Source organism: Typopeltis vanoorti, chromosome 1, assembly GCF_054136105.1.
Source record: "Typopeltis vanoorti isolate ZY-2024b chromosome 1, IOZ_Tvanoo_1.0, whole genome shotgun sequence".
In the NCBI taxonomy this organism is placed as follows: domain Eukaryota; kingdom Metazoa; phylum Arthropoda; class Arachnida; order Uropygi; family Thelyphonidae; genus Typopeltis; species Typopeltis vanoorti.
In genome coordinates, this window is record NC_143549.1 from 158,450,248 (window position 1) to 158,468,873 (window position 18,626).

The 18,626-nt window shown below is 36.3% G+C and overlaps 1 protein-coding gene across 1 annotated transcript in view; it reads left to right on the forward strand.

The window, feature by feature from the left end:
* The window catches only part of LOC150110579 (cilia- and flagella-associated protein 43-like), a 609,434-nt gene that overhangs the window by 442,553 nt on the left and 148,255 nt on the right, over positions 1 to 18,626 (forward strand). Inside the window, exon 19 of the mRNA XM_090401881.1 lies at positions 6,902 to 6,979. Coding sequence (XP_090258007.1) covers positions 6,902 to 6,979 — 78 coding nt within the window. The remainder of the gene's footprint in view (positions 1 to 6,901; positions 6,980 to 18,626) is intronic.

An 18,626-nucleotide genomic window follows, 5' to 3' on the forward strand; every position in this document is an offset into this window, starting at 1 on the left:
AAACTACCTTAGTCAGTCGCCTTTGGACCCTTTCCAACATCTCTTCATCCTTCTGAAAACCCGGTGACCAAATCTGGGCACAATAGTCCAAGTGTGGCCTAATCAAAGCCTTATACATTGGAACAAGTATCTCCCTACTTCTACATGTCAGTGTCCTCCGCATCATTCCCAGAAGTCTTTGTGTTGTCTTCACAATTTTGGCGATGTGTCCCCTAAATTTTAGATCCTTATCCACTATCACCCCCAGATCTCTTATTTCCTCTACTTCCAACAATATATTCTCACCAAGCATAAATTCTGCATCCCATCTTTGTTTTCCAAATTTTAAAACTTTACATTTTGCAACATTGAACTCACATCCCCATTTGCTTGCCCAATCACTCAATTTATTCAAGTCTTCTTGCAAGGCCACAACATCTTCACTACTCTTTATGGTTCGTCCCAACTTTGCATCATCTGCAAACAACTGAATATCTCCATCCAAATCTTCACCAATATCATTAATATATAAGTTAAATAGTAATGGCCCTAAAACAGACCCCTGAGGCACTCCACTAGTGACTTTCCTTTTCCTGGATATTGCACCCCCATACACAACTTGTTGATACCTATCAGATAGCCAGTCTCCAATCCAATGCACTAATCTAATATCCAACCCCATCTGCTCTAGTTTGACTGTCAAACTCTGTACTCTGTATCAAGGCTTGATACAGAGTACAGAGGAACAATAACCTGCATGTCTCTGCTTGTCAACGTATTCTTCAGCAACCAAGTGATTTGATGAGTTGATTTGGCCACTTTTGCAATGTGCCTCCTAAACTTCAACTCCTTATCCACCAACACTCCTAAATCTCGTGCCTCATCAATTTCCTGGTGTACAGTTCCACCAATGTAGTAAACTGCTGCTAATCTTTTCACCCCAAAATGTATAACCTTACATTTTGCCACATTAAAATGACATCCATTCTCCTTAGCCCAGATCTCCAATCTATCCAAATCATCTTGCAAAATTTTAACATCATCTGCATTCACTATTGCCCTACCCAACTTTGCATCATCCGCAAAAAAATGAACTGTTCCTCTCAGATCCTTTCCTATATCATTAATGAACAAATTAAACAGCAGTGGTCCAAGAACAGATCCTCGTGGCACACCACTAGTCACAGGCCGTCTTGTGGACTCTACTCCTGAATAAACCACTCTCTGATATCTCTCTGTCAACCACCCTCCTATCCATCCCCATGTGCTGCAATTTGTGATTAGAAATCCATATGGTATCCTTTCAAAGGCCTTAGCAAGGTCCAGTAGAATCACTGTAAACCAATTACCCTTATCCAGTTCAGCCGTCACTGTGTTATAATACGTGCATGACCTACCCTTCACAAAACCATGCTGTCCCTGATACAGTATCCCATTTTCATCTATCCAATCTTGTATTTTCCTCTTGACTATTTTCTCCAAGACCTTGATAATGATTCCTGTTATGCTGATTGGCCGGTAATTTTCAACAGCAGCTTTGGAACCACCTTTATGCAGCGGAACTATTTTCCCCTCTTTCCACCCCCTTGGGACTGACCCAGACCCGAGGCTCAAATTAAACAAAATGTTCAAGGGCACTGACAATTCTTTAGCCGCTTCACTTATGACACGAGCTGGTATACCATCCAATCCCACAGATGTATTGACATTTGAGGTTCTGTAATAGACTAGTTACCTCTACTTCATTCATCACAATTCCAGTATAAGCTTTTGGTTCTTCCATTCCTGCAATGTCACCACCTGGATGATATACTCTTGCAAAGTGCTCGCTCAGTAATTCCACTAAATCGTCTGATTCGGTTACCTCCCTACCCTCAGCATTTTTTAAAATTATTCTGCCATGAACATTTTTCCTTTTACTTGCAACATATTGAAAAAACTGTTTGGGATTCTCTTTAGTCTGCATGGCCAATTTTCTTTCGTAATCCGTTTTTGCTTTCTTACCACCCTTGTTACCATCCTGGCCCGAGCTTTATACTGTTCCTGCACCTGCTGGTCACCCTTCTCCTGAAATTCCCTCCACAATTGTTTCTTTTTTTTGCAGCTCAAGTTTAATAGTGTTATTCATCAATTTAACCCCTATGTGATTTATTATTCTGACTCTTGGTATACAGTCAACCCTTGTCTCCTGCAAACACTTCTTAACCACCTCCCATGCACTATCAACATCCAGCCCTTGCAGTTTTACATGCAATGGCACTGAGCCAAGCACACTCCTAATCTTGTCATACTTACCAGCCCAGTAATTCCAAATGTACCCTGTCTTAATTGTAAATTCCACTCCTTTAGCCACCTCCCAAGTCATGACTTTATGGTCACTCTCACCAATTGGTGGCAACATGGTCATGTTCGTTACAGCCACATTCTCAGTTGCAATTACTAGGTCAAGCACTCTCTGCCCCTGGTATTTTCCACTACATGCTGTAGCAGATAGTTGTCCCTTAATAACCGCATAAAATCCAATTCCTTCCTCCCGTGTGCCCTCTCCTCTTTCCAGTCAATGTTACCATAATTGAAATCACCTATAATAATTACCCTCCTTCCACTCATTTCTTCTGTTTGCTTATGTATACTATCCCCACCGTCTATTCCATCACCTGGTCTACAGCAGCACCCAATTGTATATTTTGTTCTGCTAGATTCTATCTCACACCAAACAGCCTCAAATGTGCTCTTTTCTCTATCCTGCAGTTCAACTTCTATACTCCTTGGCTGCAACTCATCGGCTATCATCAATAACACTCCTCCCCCCCTTTTTATTCTTCCTGTCACTCCTGAACATGCTATACCCATCGCATTCAATCCCACTAGCTTTATCATCTTCTGTCAGCCATGTTTCACTAATACCAACAACCTGTGGTCTGGAAGTGCCAACCAAGGCCAAAAACTCTTCCTTCTTGTTCCTAATACTCCTGGCATTAGTGTACATGAATTGCAGAAGCCCATTAGTCCCATCCCTACTTTGATGCCCTATACTAACTATCCCATTCTGATTTGTTGTCCTTCGTACTCGCTCGGGCATATTATACTCATTTATACACTCAACTGCCTCCCTAAAGTCTGCATATCTACTCACCCTCCCTTAATAAATCTAGTTTCCCTGAGTCTGTACATCCACTTCCACATCGTTCATCAACACTTTTTCAAGCCTCCTTACACCAACTCATTTCAAATGTAACCCATCCATCTTATATAAATCCTTTCACCCATCAAACTCACTGCACACATCCACAAATTCCACATCACTCTCCATGCATAACCCACGCATAACGTCATTGGCAATTATGGACCTCCTTCTAAACACTTCACTGTCATACTGCGGTAAAATACTCACCATCCTAACTCTCTTACTCTTCTCTTTTGCTACCTCAAGTAATTCTCTCACATCCTCTATCATTTCCATTTTTTTCTTCTTTCAAATCATTTGTTCCTGCCACGATTATCATCTCTTTCACCCTCTGCTTTTGCACTCGAATAGATTTGCTGACGTCCTTTATGTTCGCACCCGGCTGGTACGACTTCGTCAAACTCTCAACTATCACACCTCTTAATAGCGAATCTCCATACAGCACTCGCTCCTTCATTTTATTGATGTTTACGAACATGTTATTTTTCGTAACAGACTTTCGCCGTTTATTAGTTGGTACGTTCAGCACACAGTTTTCCATACGCTCCAGTTGCCTTTTTGCTCTATGTATCGCTCTGCTCAAACGTTGTGATTTCACTACTTGCATTTATCTCACCATTTTCATTATCAATCAAATCATCCATTCGTTCTGTATTTCTACCTTCATTTACACTTTCAATGACGCTCTCACACCTATCTGGCACTACCTCGCAATTCTCTATCACACCGCCATTTTCTACATTCTGACTATCGTTAACGATAACACTCTCGCCACCCGAAAACACACTTCAGACCCTCATTCTCCTTACACTTTCTGCACCATCTAACCAGATGGTGCAGAAAGTATAATTCTGCAATCACCATCTAACCAGACTCCCACCGCTCTTCGCAAAGCATACATTTCACAGACATTGCATAAACTCGTTTACATCAAAACTCTTAAACAAACATGACGACCTGGCTGCCATTTTTTTTTTTTATCATTGCCATATGCACGTTATCTTATCTTAAAAATAATAATTAAAATAACACAAAACACACAAAAATCGCAGAGACACACCAAGAAACAAAAAGCAAACAATACTACGTAAAATTCTAGTAAAATTGCCAATGATAACACAAAATATTATTAATCTTTTCAGGAGCTCTCGACAAGCCGACGATCATATCACCTAGCAACCTTCCAATATATATATATATATTTTTTTTCATGTATGATAACTGTTGTTAAATAATGAGTAGTGTGAGCATTCTGCATTGAGTCTTATATCATCTTGAACATACCTAGGATATAATAATAATAATTATAAATAGTGTGAGCTGATCTCTCTTCTTTTTGACATTAGCTCCTGCTGCATGCTGTTCAATTATTGTCTGTGCAGCATTGTTTCATATATATATATATATATATATGAAAAAGCTTTAATGACTGATACCGAGAGATAAAAAGATGGCATGATATATTTGAAAAGATACTACTAGTACACTACTTTTTTGAATTGATCAACATCTTCAGGCATCACAATCAAAGAAATATATAAAGAATTACAGAGACTTAAAATTGTAATAACAGAACAAGTACAAAAAGACAGTAGCGTGTTTGAAAACAAAATGTGAGCTTGAGTTCCAAACAAACGTATACTACGTGCTGTTGTGAGTGCGCCAATACCGAACAAAGGCAATGTGTGTGTGTTAGAGAGATTGAAACTTAGGCTGTTGTTGATATGAGAGGAATCTAGAGAAATTTCTCTAGATTCGACAATCTTTCTCTCGAGTTTATCATAGCACACATGGATGTTAGAAGTTTGAATCCAGTTCACAATGTGTTGGCGGCCTTCATCTGAGTTAACTGAAAAGAGAACGTGGCTAAAGAGAGTGCTATCTCTAGTTCTGTTATAGGAGATATCTCTATGGTGTTCTTCCAAACGTAGGAGGATGGATTTAGCAGTCTGGCCATGGTATGGATTTCCACAATCACATAAAATCTTGTACATTCCTGGAAACTGAGTTGGAAGATGTTTCTCTTTAGGTTTACTAAGTATTGAACGAAGTTTTGGGAGCAAAATGAAGCAAGTTTTGAAGTTAAACTTTTTGAGAATTTTTGCCAGTTTTGTTGAAAGAGAGCTGATGTAAGGCAAAGAGATGAAGGCTCTGGGGGAAGAGGGATCTTCAGAAGTAGTTGAGTGACTGGGAAAGAAATTTGTCAATTTTCTTAGGAGAGAAACCATTATTAATAAAAAATTTTTTAAGAAAGAGGAGTTCATTTTTAATTTCTGTTTCTTCTGTAAGTAAAGATTTGGCTCAGTGAGCTAAGGTGGAAATAATACCAAATTTTTGTGGCTGATAGTGATGGGAGGAAGCATGAAGGTATCTATCAGTATGAGTAGGATTTCTAAAAATTGAGATTTTAATACTCTCAGCACATCTGGTAAGTTTCAGATCTAAAAAGGGAAGGCAGTCATCGGATTCCAGTTCTAAGGTAAAAGAGATTTTGTCATGACACTTGTTTAGGTGGTCTAAAAATAAATTGAGGTTATTGACATCATCTTCCCAGATGAGGGAAATATCCCCCTTTTTAGATCTGAAACTTACCAGATGTGCTGAGAGTATTAAAATCTCAATTTTTAGAGGGTATCTCATACTGATATAGGAGATACCTTAATTCAAGCTCGCATTTTGTTTTCAAACATGCTACTGTCTTTTTGTACTTGTTCTGTTATTACAATTTTAAGTCTCTGTAATTCTTTAAATATTTCTTTGATTGTGATGCCTGAAGATGTTGATCGATTCAATGAAACTAGTGTACTAGTAGTATCTTTTCAAATATATCATGCCATCTTTTTATCTCTCGGTATCAGTCATTAAAGCTTTTTCATAATATTCCAACTGAGTAAAAATGAATTCTCAAAAAAAAATATATATATATATATTTAGGGTGCCAGTTTGTTTTAAGGACATCCTTTTTTTTGATTTACAAACTAACCAGAAATTCATCACTTTATATTTTCGCTTGCTACAAGTAATCCTATGGAAATAAAACTAATATTCTTAATGAGTATAATCCTAATGAGTGTTTGTTTATCATAAATTGATTAATAATATATATTTAATATTTTATATAATTTCTCATTTGTATGTTTCATTACTGTATAATATGATTATCTTACCTTTATGCCAGTGGTGGCTGGTGCAATTTTAAGTGGGGGTGCTGCTTATACAAAATTAAAAAAAAAAATATTATTTTCTTAATCAGTAACCAGTTTATTAATAAACAAATCTACAGATACAGATTTATTTATTAATAAATTGGTTACTGATTAGGGAAAAAAAATTATTATTTTTTATTTTGTATAGGCAGCACCCCCACTTAAAATTTCACCAGCTGCCACTGCTTCATGCTATCCTCAGTATCCTCTGTGTTTGTGTATTGGCTATCCTAATATGACTTCATATATGAAATAGTATTTTATATGAAAATAAGTGTATATTTTGTTTTCAAGATTTTATCTATAACCAAGATTTTATTTCAAATAACGGCAAATCAGTACCTTTTGTAATTGTACCTTTCTTTTTCTACTCCCAATCTGGTGTTTTTTCATTTTATTTTATTTTATTTTATTTTATGATCTGTCTTATATCCCTACAAGATGTTTTCATCTGAATTTATGAAATAGTACCCAGAACACATTTGTGGTCCAAACTCTGTGAATAACATTTTATTTTTGTTTTTGTTAGATGGAAGAAGAGGAAGCACACAAGTTTAAAGAAAAACAAGAGGAATTGAGGGAAAAGTTTAAAGATATTGAAGAAAAGGTAAATTTAGTTTTGATTCATTATATAAAATTCAAAGCAAGTATTACTTATCTCTTCTTGGATATTGGATTTGAAGAGATTGAAGTAGATTTACTGTCATTCTTCTTTTTTTTCTTCTTTTGCTTCTTTTCCATCATCTATGTGGATGATGATGAGGCTGAATAAACTTTTTCCACTTCTGTCTGTCCTTGGAGAGGCTGAACAATTCTATCCAGTTTGGTATCACTTGTGATTTGGTTTTCAGGTCCTCTTTTATTTTGTCTATCCATCTAATTCTGGGCCGCCCTTAGGATCTTTTACCTTCCATCATTGTATACAGGGCTTTGGATGGTAATCTTTCTGTTCCCATTCTGCTCACATGGCCAAACCATCACAGTCTTCTTTCTTGGATTTTGTCTATTATTGTTGTTTCTTGTTTTAGTCGTTTCCTTATGACTTCGTTTCTTAGTCTATCCAGCTGAGTTACTCCAAGTAATCTTCTTAGCCTACCCATTTCAGTAGTTAATAATTTTTTCTCTTTAGCTTTTCTGAGATGCCAGCATTCACTTCCATAAATAAGTATTGGGAGAACCATTGTCTAATAGATTCTCCCAATACTTCCATATTTTATTTCATCATCCAAAAGTTTGGGATGCTTGACTGATTCGTCTGTTTATGTCTTTTGTAATTTCACTGTTGTATTCAATTACTCCTCCAAGATAGGTGAAGTTTTCTACCTGCTCTAGATTCTTACTATCAATTTCAATTTTCAGATTGGTGTTTCTTTTTTCTATTTGCATAATTTTTGTTTTGTCTATATTTAGGTTTAATAGAAATTTTATACATTCTTCCTTTATTTTATCAGAAATTCATTGTAGATCTTCTGTGTTTGCAATTAATGCAATGTCGTCTACAAATTTTAAGTTTGTTATATTTTTACCATATATTATGATTCCAGAGTCTTCTTTGTTTAAGGCCTTACTGGTTGTTTCTTCCAGTATAAGATTGAACAGGTCTAGTGACAGATTGCATCCCTGTCTTACTCCACTCTCTGTGTAGAACCAGTTGATTAAGGTGTCCTCCACTTGTACTGCACTTTCAGATTTCTCATATAGATTTTTGATTATTCTTACAGTTTTGTTTGGAATTCCAAATTCTTTCATAGTTTCCCATAGTTCTCTTCTATGGATTGAATCAAATGCCTGATGAAAGTCTATGAAATTTATATAGCTACTCTGGTTGTACTCTAGTGTCTTTTCTATTAGCTGTCTTAATGCAAATAATTGATCAATTGTACTTCATCCTGGTCTGAAACCTGCTTGTTCTTCTCCTAATGCTAGTTCTATATATGGCTTAATTTGTTTTTGGAGTAAGTACTTTCGTAAAAGCCTTATTTGGAATACTGAGGAGGATAATGCCTCTGTAATTGTTGCATTCTGTTTTATCTCCTTTTTTGTATATATGAGTTATAACTGATTTGTCCAATCAGTAAGTATTGCTTCATTTTTGTAGATCCTTTCAAGTAATGTTTTTAATGGTTCCAAAAGTTGTTCCTTTCCTGCTTTTAAGAATTCTGCATGTATTTGATCAATACCAGGTGCTTTCCTAGTTTTAAGTTTATCTATGCTGTGTGCTATTATTTCTTTGGTAAAGATATTTGTTTCCTCTTCCATTTCAGTGCCTGGAATAATAATATCCTGAGAGCTGTTTTTATTATATAAGTCTCTAAAGAATTCTTCCCTTCTGGCCATTCTTTCATCATCATCATCATCATCATCAAATTCCTGCCATGCACCCTCAAGGGGTGTACAGGATATGACAGTACTACATGAAAAAATTACATCATTACTAACTTCCTATCTACAATTTTCCTCCAAATCAGTCTGTTACTTGTCAAGACTCCAACATTATCAGATCTTATATTTCTATCGTCTAAGGCACTTTGTACCGTATCTATCCACCTATATCTTGGTCTTCCTCTGGGTCGTTTTCCTGCCAACCTGGCAGAGAACACTTGTTTTGCTAATCTTTCCTCTCTCATTCTATTTAAGTGACCATACCATCTGAGATTAGCTCTGCTAACGCATTCCTGGATGCTGACAATGTCAAGTTCTTTCCTAATATCCTCATTTTTAATATGATATTGCCATTGATGCCATCTGTTCATGCCTCTAATCTTTCTCAGGACTCTCATATCTGCGGTCTCTAGTCTTTGGTCAAGTGTTTTACTTCTGACCCAGCTCTCAGATCCATAAGTTAAAATTGGTTTGAACACAGTTTTGTATACAGCTAATTTAGTGTTCCGACTAATTTCTTTCTTATTCCATATGAATTTATTCAGTTGACTTCCCACGATACCAGCTTTGCTGATTCTGTTGTCTATTTCTATATTTAGTTTACCATCTTCAGTAAAAATTGTGCCCAAGTAGCTAAAATGTTTTACTTGTTCCACAGGTTCTCCATTCACAACACAGTTGACATTTTCAATGATTCTGCCTATTTTCATTGTCTTTGTCTTTTTATTGCTAACCTTCATACCATATCTATTACAACAGCTATTCAATTTAGTCAGAGAATCTTGCAGACTTGTAGCGGATTTATTTAGAAGTATAACATCATCCGCATAAAGCAAAGAGCTGACATTAACATCTCCAATTTTGATATCAGGTTTAATACCACATTCCTTCATAATGTGATCCATATAGATAATGAATAACAGAGGGGATAATGTACATCCTTGTCTCACACCAGATTTAACATTAAACCATCTTCCTGTACTTCCTTCAATTCTAACTGCTGACTCACAACTCAAATACAGACTAAGTATTGCTTGATATAATGCCCCATTGACACCATATAACTGCAGCGTATTGAATAGCTTCTCTCTTGGCACCTTGTCATATGCCTTTTCCAAATCAACAAAACTTAAATACAGATCTTTGTTATATTCCCATGCTTTCTCGACTATTTGTCGTAAAGTGAAGATCTGATCCTGACAGCCTCTATTTGGCCTGAATCCAGCTTGTTCTTCACCAAGCTTTTCTTCCACAATTCTTCTCAACCGTTTCTCAAGTATACTTGCATAGATCTTGCCAGGAACACTCAGTAGGGAAATACCTCTGTAATTCTCACATTCAGTTTTATTTCCCTTTTTGGGTACTATGAGAGCTCTACTCCAATCATCAGGAATTCGTCCCTCTGTCCAGGCTTTCTGAACTATGCAGTGCAGCCACTGTAAGACTCTTATACCACCATACTTCAGCATTTCTGGTCGAATATCATCTACTCCTGCTGCCTTTCCACATTTCAAGCCTTTGATGGCTTTTTCTACTTCAAGTATGGATATGTATTCCTGACTGCATGCCTGGTCAGTGTTTTTTATCACTGTGCTGTCATCACTGCTTGTTTCATTTAGCAGTTTTTCAAAGTAATTACTCCATACTTCAAGGATATCTTTTTCTCCTGTTTTCATTTCACCTTTATCATCTCTAATTCCTTTTACAGCACTCTTTCCTCCATTCCTAAGCTTCTTCAACAACCTCCAGAATATTTTGCCACCTTCTTGATATTTATTTTCTATATTCTTGCCAAAGTCCTCCCATGACTTTTGTTTAGCTAGTTTTACACACTGTTTAGCTTTCTTACATTTGTCTCTGTATTCTGTAAGAGTAAAAGCTGACTTATTTGCCAGGAACTTTTGATATGCTTTCTTCTTTTCCTTCACTGCCTCTTTAACTTCCTGTGTCCACCAGGGAGTTCTGATTTTTTTATCTTTGCACACAACCTCACCACATGCCTCTCTGGCAGAATCAATCAATGTTTCCTTCAGAGTTTGCCACTGAATCTCCAAGGTTTGATTCCTGTTCTCAAACTCTTTCATTTTCTTTTCAATAATATTTCTGTATTTTAGTCTACAGTTTACATCTGAGAGCTGCTCAACTTTTATTCGCTTTAAAACTTTCTTACATGTTATTCTTTTCAATATGAAATTCAATTTTATCCTGCTCAAGACTAAATAGTGATCACTTCCAATTTCAAATCCTCTGTACACTCTGGTGTCCTGCACCAGGGAGAAAACATCACTATCAACAATAACATAGTCAATGAGACTTTTCTTATTCCTAGCCTCTTCTCTCCATGTGAATTTGTGCAAATTTTTATGTTGGAACATGGTGTTAGTAATAACCAGTCCATGTCCTGAGCAGAAATCCAACAGATATTTGCCATTATTATTAGCTTTGCTCTTTTCTCCAAATTTTCCCAAAATATTTTTGTATGTCTCACAATCATTTCCTACTCTACTATTTAGATCCCCAACAAGGACCAACTTTTCCTTTTTCATTGTGTCAGTTGCTTTTTCTAAAGCCTCAAAAAATTCCTCCACTTCTACCTTAGTAGAGCCTTCTGTGGGACCATAGGCACAAATAAGTCTCATTGTCCAGTTCCCCATTCGGATATTTGCCCACATTACTCTACTTGAGACTGACTGCCATTCAAGAAGATTAGCCTCGTATTTTGTGTTGAATACTATGGCTACTCCTTCTTTTCCTTGATTGTTATTGCCTGAATATAACATTTTGTATTTATTGCTCAGAAAGATCTCACCAGTTTTGGTCTTTTTTGTTTCAGTCACCCCTATTATGTCGATCTGGTACTTATCTAATTCCTCAGCTAACTCCATTTCTTTGCCATTCAGGCTTCTTACGTTGATAGTACCGATCTTTAACTCTGGTGATGTTGAGTTGGGGTTTGTTTTCAGATTTGTTCCAGTAGCTGACTTTTCGCTTTTCGTCCTGGTTCCCTGGCAAAAACAACGGGCGCCTTGTTTAACCGGGCGACGCCCCAGCCGGCATGAAATTTTGTCATGTTGTACCATCATTTTTTATTTTGGTTTAACCAATAAGAATACAATTTGGTCGGCTAAATCCCAAATTGCCAGCCCATCCTCGTTCGTTCAGTATCAAAGTAGATACCCAACAGGGTGCACCACGAGAAGGTGAGGATTGGACATTAGGTCAGAAGCCCTGGTCGGTTCTCCGCATTCCTTTAAAGGCTATGTGGAGGTCTCCTCTCAGTTATACAGCTTTGACCCTTAAGCACCCCTTTTTGTTTTACTTTTAATTAACTGTCCCTCTTTGATTTTGATCATTATCATTTTTGTTGTCTGTGGTTTATTAATTTGATTTATTTGTTTATATAATCCATGGAAGTTATTTTCTTTTGATAATTTCTCTGCCATATTTCATTTTTCTTCTGACCAGTTATTCTTTTCTCTTTTAAATAGTTTTCTAATTTCTCTGGTTAATCTATTATACTCATTTCTGTTATAGTCCTGTTTTAATTTCGTGCTTTTCCTTTTGTCACTTAACCTTTTTACTTCATTTGAGATTCAATCCTTTTTACTTTCTTTTTCTGTGTAACCTGTTGTATTTTCTGCTGATTTTAATATTATTTCCTTTAATTTGCACCAATGTTCTTCAATGTTTACATTCTGTTTTGGTAGTTCCTTCAGGTTTTTATCTAGTTCTTGATATTTTCTAAGAATATTATTGTTTTGTAGTTTATTTACATTCAATCTCCTTTTGACTCTAAATGTGCTTTCAGATTTTAATTTTATTCTTAGAGTATAGCAATGTACTCTATTATTAATTACTCTAATAAGACTATACGTTAAAGATACCAAGCTATTTTAAACCTGGTTTTAATCCATTTCCCAAGTAAGCAAACAGACAAGTTAGTCAAGTTTGCGCCTGCAAGTAGTGCAAGTCTGGGTGACCTGTGGTAAAGGTGGAATAAGCACTGATCACTATTCTTAATATTTACCCTTAATGCAAAGCACATCTTCTTGAGGAGATGTATGATGCTATGCATTAAAGGCAAGGGGCCACTAACCCAGACCGGTTTCGACCTTTATTGAGGTCTCATTAGAGGGAGCCAGGCTTAGAAATAACAAGGTTTAAGTAATACAGAGCTTATAAGTATTTTACCAAAACAAGTTACCATAAGGTGCTTTGACCTTATTGAATAAAAATCTCAGGATGAGAGATAGATGTAAAAAGTTTTTTACCTTGGGTATAATATACGTTAAAGATACCAAGCTATTTTAAACCTGCTTTTAATCCATTTCCCAAGTAAGCAAACAGACAAGTAAGTCAAGTTTTTGCCTGCAAGTAGTGCAAGTCTGGGTAACCCGCACATAGTGGCCTCTTGCCTTTAATGCATAGCATCATACATCTCCTCAAGGAGATATGCTTTGCATTAAGGGTAAATATTAAGAATAGTGATCAGAGCTTATTCCACCTTTACCACGAGTTGCCTAAGGCTCGCACTATGTGCGGGTCATCCAGACTTGCACTACTTGCAGGTGCAAACTTTACTTACTTGGGAAATGGATTAAAACCAGGTTTAAAATACCTTGGTATCTTTAACGTATATTATACCCAAGGTAAAAACTTTCTACACTAATAAGACTATTGATACTCTCATTAGCAATAAAGTACATAATTTTATCATTCAACTTTCTTGAGTTCTTGAGGAACAGTTATCTTAGGCAATTGAGGGCATATAAGAATTTGAGTGTCTTAAATATGATCAGATCATCAAAGGATGTGATTGTGAATGGAGGGCCTAATCTTCTTCCTTTTGGAGACTTTCATCATGAAGATCATCGTGCCTATGGCCAGTCATATCAGAACCTCTGTGAAGAATGGATATATGTGAAACTACAGGGCTAGTTATTATTAAAAGCTGAGAAGACATCTGGAAGCTATTTCATGGGAATAGGAGTTGACTGAAAAGGAGACAGATGCTGCTTTGAATATAGATTAAAAAGTCAAATGTCAAGAACCACCTAACATCAGCAGTATTTCAGTGTATTCCAAAGGTGAAAAGGCTAAATAAATTAGGAGCAAAATGGATCAATGAAGCAATTAACATGAAATCTGGAAGGAGGAGAAGAAGAAGAAGAAAGCACTTTAGAGGCAACACAAGATGAATGTTGGTAATAATCAGCTGTATGAAGAGTGCAAAGAGCAAGCCAGGAAGATGAATTGGTTGGTTAAGACAGCAAAAGTAAAGCATCTGCAGAAATTAGCCAATCAAGCTGAGTAATCATAGTGAGTAATTGCATGACTATGGGAGGATGATGTGAGTTCCTGACACTGGTAGATTACTAACTGATATAGAGGATATAGTTGAATTTTCAAAGAGCAGTTTATCAGGGTATTTCATACTTGTGAAGATGACATCATGAGAAGCTGGAGTGTAGAGCATATGGTGGAGGAGGAAGAACTGATGGTGATTGAGCAGCAGCAGCTGTGTAAGGAATTAAGCAAACTTGATATTAATTAGCCAATATGACTTGACAATATATCACTGCATCTTTTGAAGGCATCCTTGAAACACCTATTTAACATGTGTCTTGCAACAGGGCAAGTCCCAAAGGAGTGGAAAGTAAAAAAAAAATACTTCCACTTCACGAAGATTAAATAGCAAACACATCATCCACATAGCTTAGCCAGATTGCTGCCATTTATACAGTAGTGCTGAGTACTTGATTTTGAAGATATTGTATATATAAACTGGTTATAGGGAATTCTGGTGGGAGGACCCATTGTAGTCTAGTTGTTTATATATTTTTGCTTTTCATGAAAAATAATCTGAATATATGGTGAATTCAGTAATTAATATGCATTGAGAAAACTAGATTACAGAGATGAAAAATTAAAATAGTTTGTGATCTCTGTAATCTTGAAGATGAAGAAAGGTTGAAATGATGCAGTTTACAGAGTCTAGTGGATTGGAGAAAGAAGAGTGATATGATAGAGACAAACAAGTTGGTGATGAGCTGTGTGTGTGTATGACAAATTGGATGATGGTGAAGATGATGATGATGATGATAATAATAATAATTTATTTCCCCTTCTCACGCTCCATGGTGGTGAGGCCACTCCATCAAGAATTTTTTTATTTTATTTCATTTAATTATGTTTTGGAGTCTTTCTAACTCAGTCAGTATAGACAAAGCTCTTTGGTCAGAAAGACCTGGGTTCAGTTCTCTTCAGTGATGTGAGGAACTTTTATCTGGTCTCTTTTGACTAAAGGTGAGTAAACCTTTAGTATGGAGGTGGAGGGTTTTTTCTCCCAGTAACTCAGGTTTTTAATCCTTTAAAACAGACAAACTGGTCCTGTGAACACACACGGCCACAGTCATTAAATATACTACCGCAAGGAAGGCAATGGGAAAACCACTTTGCTCATATTCATCTCCCTAGTATGGTAGCATATAGCTATTCCACCAGCCATATGGCTGATGGAATAGGATAGGATAGGATAGGATACGAATTATTTTTGATAATCTGATGCTCTCCTACAAAAGAGCTTATAGTAATTATTTTGTTGGGCAAGCTGGGGATTAAATGATCCAGAAACCCTATTCTGTAGAGACCATACATGGACTTATTCCATTCACCTCAGCCCTTCAGTAAGCAGACTGGTGTTCTATATGCCAAGCATTAAAATCTACTGCCTAAAGACATTCACAGACATCAATGACCACAGTAGGATTTGAACCACATCTGCTGGTTAGATAGTATGGGTATTCTATCTATTTGGCCAATCAGGTCAACATTTTTCTAACCAAAGTTTTCCAACTCGATCTGATGGCATGCTTTGATATAAGCATGAAATCTGAATGAAGAAGGAATTGTGGAGGCAATTCAAGATGATTGTTGGTAATGATCTGTTACATGAAGAGTACAAAGAGCAGGTCAGGAAGGTAATTTGGTGGTAAAGGCAGCAAAAGTATAGTATGAGAAGTTAGCCAATTAAGCTGAGAAAAATCCTAGATAGTTCTTTCAATATGTGGCAAGTAGCAGGAAAAATAATTATGGAAGGAGAATGATGCTGGTTAATGACATTTCCAGATTGGTAACCAATGCGGAGGATGTAGTTGAATTATTCAACGATCAATTTATCAGTGTATTTCATGTGATGACAACTTCAGGAGAAGATGGAGTATGGAAGGTAGTATGGTGGAGGAGGGACTGATAGAGAATAAGCATGAAGTATATAAAAAATGAAGTAAACTTGATATTAATAAGGTAATGGAATTTGACATTATATTGCCATGCATCTTAAGGGAATGCTGTGTGGAATTAATAGACACCTTTGGCACAACTATTTTTCATGAATCTTGCAACAGGGTGGGAAAAATTGTTCCATTTCACAAAGGGGGGATAATAAGATTAAGGCTACAAAATTTATGCCAATCTGTGTTTGTTTCTGGGGTTGTTAAGATATTAAAGAAGTTGATATAAGGATTAGGATTCAGAAGTGGGTTAATAATAGCAGTATAATATTCTTTATGATGGTCAGCATGGGTTTGTTAGGAGGAGGAGGTCGTGTTTCACAGTCTACTTATGTATTGCAAAATGACACATTAACTCAATAAAGGAGATGCATATACAGGGGGGTTATAGATTATGGTAATAAATAGGTGGATATTGATATGCAGAAGCAAAGAGGTCATGGTTCTCTTGTATATAAGGATTTTTCAAAGGCCTTTGATAGACCGCCACATGAAGCTAATAGCTAAACTAAAACAGATGGGATTAGATAACAGACTGGTAAGTTGGAAAGTTCATTGGTTGTTGTACAGGTATCAGCAGGTTGTATTATGGGGGGAGTGGTATACCAAAAGAGGAAGATCACCATTGGAGTGCCATAGGGATGTGTTTTGGAACCATTATTCTTTAACTTGCATGTTAATAACATTGGGACTGGCTTAACTGGAGATGTGCAGCTGTTCGCTGATGATGCAGAGTAGACAAGGTTGAGATGCAGAGTATAAAATTGATGGAGAAATTTTCGAGGAAGAGGAGGAGATTATAGATCTGGGAGCGATGGTGGACAGAGATTTGAAGTTTAGGGGTCACTTTGCTAAAATTATAAGAACATCCCAATGGATTATAGTAATAAAGAGGAGGAGGAGGATATTGATATGCAGAAGCAAAGAGGTCATGGTTCCCTGTATATAAGGCTTTGACCTGGCACATATGGACTACTATACACAGATTTGGTCACCTGGTTTTCAAAGGGATGAGGTTGTTTTGGAGAAGGTTTACTGGAATGTCAGATATGAGGAGAGATTGAGGGAATGCAATTGACAGAGCCTTGTGAATAGAAGAAGAGTGGATTATGATTGAGACTTACAAGTTGGGGAGGGGTTGTTACCAGGTTGAGGGAGGCAAAGGTAGAACTAGAGGCCATCCATGAGAGCTGTATAAGGAGGTTTAAGTGGGGAGTGAGAAGCAGGTTCTTTGCATGGAGAGTAATTGGCGAGTCTAATGTATTGCTCACAAAGTGTGTTGAGTGCAGAAACTGTGAATGGGTTCAAAGTATGGATCGCTGATCTTTTGGCATATGAGAGTATAGACCTCCCACAATGAGCTCATTGACTCCATGCAGGTCAAATGTGTAATAATAATAATAATAGTAATAATAATAATATAGATTAACATACTGCTTGCAAATACATTACATTTCGAAGATTCCAGATGTAATATCCTTGTTGCTTTCTTCCTGTTTCTCCTTACCCAACCCCAACCTTTTTATATGTATCACATAGTGAATGAATGCTATTTTAGTCCAGTAGCTAATGATTTAAGTTCTTTCAACAACTTAACTCATCAACTACTTTTGTTACTTTAATCATTATAAAATGTGACATATTATCAAACGAGACCATCCTTTAACAAAATCATACTTGTCCCTGTGAACAGTGTTCCTCTAATCTGCCTAGTTCTGCACATTCCTCTGTAAAAATTAAAATTGATAATTTTTACAGAGGAATAATAGCAATGGTACTATATTACCCTCTTTCAGTCCCTCCCCCACTAGAGAGAGTCAACCAATTATGACACTTTCATAATACAGCCGGGTCAATGGCATTATAAATTTTCAGCACATTCCTTTTAAAGACAAAGTGGAATCTCATCCAACTCTGCTTCCTTATTGATATTCCAAAATATCAATAAGGAAGAACCAAAACATCCATTTCATTTATTTCCGTAGTTCTCTCAGTCTGTCTGTAAATGTACTATATGAGAATGAAGCACCAAGTTCTTCATTGAAGTGCTTCATTCAATAAAGCACTAAGTGATCATTAAACAGCTTCATTTTGTTTTATTTGTTTCCTGACTACATTGTTCAACTAACAAAATTATTCCCTGCAATAAATTTTCATCATACCATTGTGTTCTTTATTTACCATTTATTCTTTCATTGTGTGGCTTACATGAGTTTTATTTCATTATATGAGATTATGGGATTACGGTAGCAGGGACTGCTGCTGTAATCTAATAATCAATTTCAATTTCATCCACAAATCAAGTTCTTTAATAATTAAAGGAGTAGTAATATAAATCTACTCCTACTTCAAACATTATGTTTAGCCATATCCAAAAGTAGTATATGGTCTAGGAATCTTCCACCCACTTCAAGAAAATCTAAAATTGTGTGATAACGTTATGCGGTATTATATTATATATAATTAATAGTTATTATATAACAATATAATATTCTGTTATAAGGATGTTCCTGTTTCAAATAGCAAATTTAATGCATCTTCGTCTTAGAATTTACAGATGTAGTTTTTTCTAGCCTTGTT